Source organism: Helianthus annuus, chromosome 12, assembly GCF_002127325.2.
Source record: "Helianthus annuus cultivar XRQ/B chromosome 12, HanXRQr2.0-SUNRISE, whole genome shotgun sequence".
NCBI lineage: Eukaryota > Viridiplantae > Streptophyta > Magnoliopsida > Asterales > Asteraceae > Helianthus > Helianthus annuus.
The window spans coordinates 108277793-108285354 of record NC_035444.2 but is presented as its reverse complement, the minus strand read 5'-3'; the positions used below and the strand labels follow the sequence as shown (position 1 = coordinate 108285354).

Genomic DNA, 7562 nt, shown 5'->3' with positions numbered 1-7562 from the left:
TTTCCCTGGGTGGCAAGCACCTGATTGATGAAGTGTTGCCAGGGGAAGTTGGCCATCATCTGAGACATCACGTTGGGTATGAAATTGAAACCTTGAAGGCTTCCCGGACCAACTGAGCAACTTACCCCAAGAGGGGTACTGGCCACAGCACTTCGTGCTAAAGGGAGCACGGATAGGGCTTGCTCCCATGTGGTAGTTAGAGAAGTGGGACAACTGGTCACCGGGGATTGTAGGAGTTGGTCGAGTGTTAACTCGTGTCCCAGAGGAGTACCACTAACAGTTGGTTGGGAAGAGAGAATAGGATGAATAGTGGGGTTTGTCACAGTGGACAGATAAGGGTGAAGGTTTGAAAGGTTGCTAGGACCGGCTTCGCTTCTTGTAACGAAGGGTGGTAGAGGTGGTCCAGGAGACAACGTCGGCTCGGGTTCATCGTAATCTAGACGAATCCTTACACCTTTTTCCCTTTCTCTGTTCACATGTTGGTTAAGAAGTGATCTTAGCTCAAGGAAGTTATTAGCGACCCCCTCGGGGGTAAGTTCAACACGTGCCAGAGTATCTGATACACCAACGTTGGGAGACGGAGCTCCAGATCTAGATGGGGTTGGTGTGTTAAAGGTAAGAAACTCGGGTGTACTCCCCGGAGTTGAAAAAGGCGTTGTTATTGTTGTGTGAGCTTGACCACTTCCCGGGGTAGAGGTGTTAGGGATCTGGTTTACCTCTCCCGGAGATCCACTTTCTGACATAGTGGTTTGGAATGGAGGAGCTACACGTACCAGGTCTCTTTCGAGGAGAAACAGCGGCGTAGCCCCACGGTGGGCGCCAACTTGTTGATACAACAAATAAGGGACCAAGGATGGTAGCTGGGCTGGTCAGGCAAAAGGGCTGAAGGGTTCAGTTTTGCCTAACGCAGGTCGCGGGGTCCCTCCACGTTTGCAAAACGTGGAAGGAGGTTCACTAGTATGTTTGGATTATTTGCTTTGAAGTTCTTTCTCCAAGGCCGGCTCGGATCCAGAAAAGAAAGCAAATAGAATGAATGAGATGAATTTGATGAAGAGTTATTTGGAAGTGACAAAGAACTCTTTGAATGACCAGAGATTAAGGAATCTCTGTGCTTTTCGGAATGTCTTTGAAGTGTTTATGAGCTGTCTTCTTATAGTGGAAGACACCTCCCGAAATGGTATGGACTATACTAGCGAGACCTGTTTGCTTATGGAGGGTTTCCCCTTTTGGGGTTGAAGGCTTTGGACCCCTGGTTAATAGAGTGTGCTTGTGCAGACCTGCTCTGACTTTGTGAGTTGGTGAGCGTGAGTTGGTGGGACGAGCTGTTTAGACATGACTAGTTACTGTTTCTCGATTCCCTCAATTTACAGCTTTTCATCCGATGAACCTTTCAACCTTTTAAGCTCTTTGCATATTAATCATTTTGTTTATCCTTGGGCTACCCCCGTCATCAGGCTGATATATTCACGTGATGACTTTTCAATGCAAATTCAAATGATGAGACTTCACAATCTTAGTGGACGACAACAATGCATGTGCCGACAGTTAATATTCAGTTTAATATTCTATTGGGCAGCTTAAATCATTCACATGCACAACGATTTCAAATAATGACTTTGACTGACAAGATAACAGTGTTGACTTAATGAATTGAATTGCCGACCGTTCGGTTGGGATGCTAGCCGTTCGGCCAGCTGTCCGATCGGTTAGGTCAACTAAGGTCAAATGCTTTAATGAAATGTAATGATGTGCAGTGATACGGCTTGCTGACCGATCGGCTGGCAAGTCAACAAGTCAACAGACTTAAATGAGTGTAAAGTGTGGTGCAGTGGATCGGACAGGTGTCCGATCGGCCAGAAGTCAACAAGTCAACTTTTTAAATGAATTGCAAAGAAATGCTTTGGTTCGGTTAGCTAGCCGATCGGTCAACTAGCCGATCGGTTGGCATTCAAAAGTTCATGAACAGCAACATTCAACATCTTTTTAACTTTTTCGATCAAAAAATCTTTAATTTCTCCCAAACGGCTTGGAATTTTGACCTGAAAATTTGTAGGGTTATAGATCAGCTAATTTCGCACAACATATAAAAAAATCAGCCAATTTGAACCGTAAAAACCCTGTTAATTTTGCAATATTCAGTAAAAAACATGAAGAACAAGAAAATTATGAAAAATTTGACAAATCTGGATGTTTTTGGCTCTGAATCTGATTAAATCTTGAATGATTTTGTGCGTTTGATCTTCCCAACCGAGCTCCTGCTCTGATACCACTTGTTAGGACTGGTTTTCGACTTCGAAACGATTGCGAACCGAACGTGTGACGTGCGGAACCCATACACGAATGTGACCGAACACAAGAACGTACAATTTAACGTGATTCCATCGATAAATCTGAAAGTTGTACAATACCGTGAATCACTTTGGAGAACTTTCTCTCTCTAGAATTTCTCTCTCTAGAACAAGCTCCTCCAAATCTCTCAAATGCCAAATGAGCCAAAAGTCCTAAAACTAAACCCTAGGGCATCTATTTATAGGCCAAGGCTTATAAGGATTTCTCCTTATTTACAAGATTGCCACCTTGCCTTTATAACTACATCACTTAACATAAATTCTAGTTCTCTTCTAATTCTGCTACGGTTCTGATTGACGGAGGCGATAGACATACTGCACTAACAACTTCTTTATCATTTGTCTGTGGTGTCTTGGCATTACTTTACTGTCTATATAAAGTAAAAGATTTTCATCATTCATATCTCTACGGTCTATATAGAGATATGTTGGCTACCTGGTCAGGGGTTAAGGGAATGGTTTAGTAAGGTTCTTCCCTTGTTCAGTGTATAGATCCTGCAAGGACCTGGGTCAAGCTTACTAGGACCCCCTTCAATACCCACTGGTATTGGATGGGAGGGGTGCGAATATCTTGATCCCCTCATATGTAAACTACTATTAATACATTAACCCGACTACTTGGGATTGTATCCCTACTGACTCAAACCACTTAGCCGAGGGTAGCGTCGCCTTCAAAAGAGGGGCCTACCACTTTACGCATTAAGAACTTAATTAATTATCTTTCAATATTCCGACCCTTTGGGATTGTATCCTTGCTGACTCAAACCACTGGGTTGAGGGTAACGTCACCTTCGAAAGAGGGGCCTACTACTATAACTAAGATAATCTCTTAAAAAGTGCAAAAGTGCGGAAATCATCAAAGGTTACATTAAAGGCGAGTCGGATCCAAGTGATTCATCTTGTCTATCTGTTATTTTATTTTATTTTTATTTTTCAGCATTTTAGTTTTTATTTTTCATGTTTAAAAGCTTTTCTAAAAATTTTGATTTGATTAGACGTTGAGGATAAACCGGTACTAAAAGCTCTTATATCCTTGGACGACCTCGGTATCTTACCAACGCTATACTACGCTCACGATGGGTGAACTTGCCCATATGTGTGTTTAGTGTTAGTAAAATATCATGTTTTATAAATTTAAAACTTGACTAATGTGTAAAATGGGCTTAAAATATTAAACAAAAATATATAACGCTACACACGCATCAACATGTTTTGCATAGCCATGACGGATGTTGCAAATGAGTTTGGAGCTCCAACTTACACTTATTTTACCTCCGGTGCAGCCACACTTGGCCTTATGTTTTACCTTCAGGCCAAACGTGACCAAGAGGCTAATGATGTAACTGAGTTGAAAAAATCAGAATCAGAGTTGAACGCACCGGTTTTTATAAACCCGGTGCCTGCTAATGTCTTACCCGAAGTAGTATTAGACAAAGAAGGTGGGTCCAAAATGTTTCTCGACCTTGCGAAAAGGTTTTGAAACACGAGTCAAAACGAGCAGTTTGGAGGAAAAACGGGATTCTATGCGAGTCGGAAAGCTGGAAAAACAAGAAAAAAATAAAAGTGCAGAAAGGGGGGCGCTGCCGTATGCCTAGCCCTAAGGGGGTACCCATCGCGCTGCACCTAGCCCCCTAATACGCAGAAAAGTGGTTTTTCAGCTAGGTTTTGATGAGATGTTAGGGTATATATACAAAACGAAATTGCCGTCAAGGTGGTTACGAATTTGTGGAGTCTGAAAGCTTATTTTGGAGATTGAAGTGCTGCGTTTGAAGAGCTTGGATCACGGGAATCCTTGGTTCGTGTTCGGTTTGAAGATTGAAGACTTGCATGGGTTTTTTAGTTCCTTGTTTGTTTGATTTCTCTCTTTCAAAACTTGTAACCATGAATTCTTGTTTGAACAACTTCGTTTTGCTTTCATTGATTAACATGCTTGGCTAAACGCTTAAACCGCCTAGACTACGATGAATGGATTTGAATAAAGTTTGAACCTTTTTAGTTAAATTGCATGTCTTTATGGATTAATTGTGTTTTGTAAGAGGTTTGGTTTATTAATTTGGTGTGTATGCGTACTTTAATTTGGTTAATTATTATCAATTGCTTCGTGTGAATCTAGGTGGTTGTCTACTACGGAATAGGTTCATGCTAGATCTTTGACCTTGTGTCTTTGACCTTTAGGGTGAATTGGCCAATAAACCTTAGAAGTAATAGTTAATAATTTGCTAGATTTCAGTATTCTACTAGTCCTTATAGCTGGCAGGTGCGGGGCTATTGGTAGGTCTTACCCGGCGAATTGCTTTAGACAGGCTTTGGAAAAAGTCGTGCCTTAGTTGCCCCGTCAGTTTATTAGTCTATCAAGTCAAATTAAGAAACTCAAACTACCCTAGATCTATAATTGGAAAAGAGTAGGTCAATATTAGGGTACTTATACAATAATTAGATAATCGGAAGGAAGTATAATAACCGAAAGGATTAACTGCCTAGGTAGTGCCATAAGTTTCACCTCGAGAAGGGTTGAGGGGCTTAGTTGGTGTTTTAATAGGTTTAGTATCACAAGATCCCGGTTCCATAAACATGCGGTTAACTTAACTGGTAAATTCTTAAAATTAATCCAGGATTTTAGTCTAGGTGGTCTTCATCATCATCATCTTCATCTAAGAAAAGTCTTCATATTAGTTCGTATTAGCATAGTTCTAGTTAATAGTTAATTTAATAGATTTCCTTAGATTTTCAGTAACCCCCCCCCCCAACCAAACAATTAAATAGTTTAAGTCGTGTCTGTCAGAGTTTATTAGAGTCTATTTAGCGTGATTAGTAGAGTCTCGTGGTTCGATATCCGGACTTCCTTAGGTCATACTACAGTGATCGGTACACTTGCCGATTGTGTGGTTTAGGTTGAGTCTAGATTTAAAGCTTTTTAGTGTCTAGCTTAGATTGTCTAAAGTAGTCAATTTTAGTAGTCTGTTTAGCACACATCAAGTTTTTGGCGCCGTTGCCGGGGACTCTTGGCAATTGCGCTTATTAGCTTTGATAGACTTTATTGACATATACGTGCTACGTGTTTTGTTTTGTTTTGAGTCTTTTATTTTTATTTTATTTTATTTTTGAGTCTTAGTGACTAGTGTCTGTTTTTCTCATATTTAGGTTTTTGCTTGTAGTGGATGCCACATCTGCACTCGCACAGACCGCCACCGAAGCCACAAGTCACAGAGTCATCATCTCGATTGGGCCAAGGCCCGCAGGTTAGTACTTCATCCTCTTCTCATTTCCCTAATTTCGATACCACTCCGTTACCCACCCCATTTCCCTCACCAAACTATTCACCTAAGGTTTCTCCACCCGATAGTCCCACTTCTAGCACCTCTAGCGCCCCAGATAACATAGACTTAGAACAAATGGCCAATGCAAGATAGATCGTCCATCAACAAGCCTCCCAAGGCTTCACTGGTCTCGCTTCACCCATCACCGTTCCACCCATAGTAAACGAAAACTCATGGCAGATTCTATCGTATGCCATGCAAGCCATCACCAATACCATCCAGTTCCACGGCGGCGAGGACGAGGACGCCCCCGCCCACATAAACCGTTTCTCTCGTATGCTTTCCACTTTTAGCCTTCATGGAGCCCCAAACGATACTACCTATTTACAGCTTTTCCCCTTTTCACTAGCCGACCGTGCGGCTACTTGGTTGGATTCTCAGCCAACCGGTACTTTTACCAGTTGGGCGGGCCTTCGTCAAGCCTTATTGAACAAATATTTTCCGCCCGCTAAAGAATCACATCTTCGCGATCAAATTCACTCATTCCGCATGGAGCCCGACGAGCCCTATTACCTTGCTTGGGAGCGATTTCAAAACCTTGTCGCTCGATGCTCCCATCATGGTCTTTCTGATTGGGCCCTTTGTGAAAAATTTTATAACGGTCTCACCCAAGAGACTCGTGATCGTTTTGACACTAATGCGGGAGGTCATATGATGGGCATTCTTACTGTTGCCGAGTGTTTAGAGCGTTTCGAAGCATTTGCCCAATCTCAATCTCAGTCGCGATCTGATCAGCGGTATCAAAGTGGCAATTCAAATACCACTACTAGTGCACCCACTCGTGGGGTGAACCATATCACTATGGACCCTAGTATAGCCGCCGTATTAGAAAACATCACTGGAGAGCTCAAGGAGATTAAGGCAAAGGTTGATAAGTGTGAGTTTTGCCGAGGGGTTCATGATACGAATGCGTGTCCATTGTTAGTTGGTGAGGAGCAGGTCGATTTCGTGGGAGGGGGTCTAGGTAGAGGTCAACCTAGTGGATTTGGTAGTAATTTTAATTCGGGTTGGCGTAATAATACTAATTTCAATAATAATAATAATTTTCGTTCCAATGGTAACCCCCCTGCTTTCCAATTAGCTGAAAATCCAAATAGGGCAGGGTTCATTCTTTGGTGGGGGTTCAAATGGGTAGTTCAATAAGGGGTTCAATGGGCAGGTCAGGGATGGGGGGTCAAGTAGTCAGGTTCAACCAGTTCAGGGTTCGAATAGTGATTTATGGGGTAGTCTTGAGAGGATAGAGGCCATGATGAGCCAGTTAGTTGTTAAGGACGAAACCATCCAAAAGATCCTTACCGAACACGACCTTATGCTTAAGAACCGCCAAGCCTCTTTCCAATACCTCCAAAGGGTCGTAGGTGACATGTCTAGGAAACTTGAGGAGAGGTTACCCGGTCAATTTGCGGGTAACACCCAACCAAACCCTAACGCCCATGCCAAAGCCATTACCATTCGTAGTAGCAAAACCATAGGGAACCTGAGAGTTGAGGAGAGAGAGGTAGAAGAGGATGAGGAGATTGCAGATAAAGAAATCGAGATGGAGGCTCCCGGCAAAGTGCAACCGAGGCTAGTCCCAGCAAGTACCGCACAACCCGGTGAGCCTCAAGGAGAGAAAAAAGTAGAGAAAACACCCGTAGACATTAGACCTTCTCCACTCGTAGATCATTCGCGTGTCCCGTTTCCTACACGTCTTAGGAACCAAAAGTACTCCAAGGAATATGGGCAATTTCTAGACATCTTCAAGCAATTGAAGATTAATCTACCTTTCATTGAAGCACTCCAATCTATTCCCAAGTATGGGAAGTTCTTAAAGGAGCTTCTTAGAAACAAGGAGAAGTTGGGGGAGTTATCAAATGTTCCATTGAATGGAGGGTGCTCCACAGTCGTTCTAAATAAG

The 7562-nt window shown here is 42.6% G+C and overlaps 1 protein-coding gene across 1 annotated transcript; it reads left to right on the top strand.

The window, feature by feature from the left end:
- Nucleotides 1-5860: 5860 nt before the first annotated feature.
- LOC110893433 lies at nucleotides 5861-6808 on the top strand. The gene has a single exon (XM_022140543.1). It carries the CDS (start codon nucleotides 5861-5863, stop codon nucleotides 6806-6808), a length of 948 nt encoding a protein of 315 aa, XP_021996235.1.
- The last annotated feature ends 754 nt before the right edge of the window (nucleotides 6809-7562 follow it).

What these genes read in the sequence shown, in the direction of transcription:
- LOC110893433 (XM_022140543.1), top strand. Translation starts at nt 5,861, where the DNA reads ATGCAAGCCATCACCAATACCATCCAGTTCCACGGCGGCGAGGACGAG.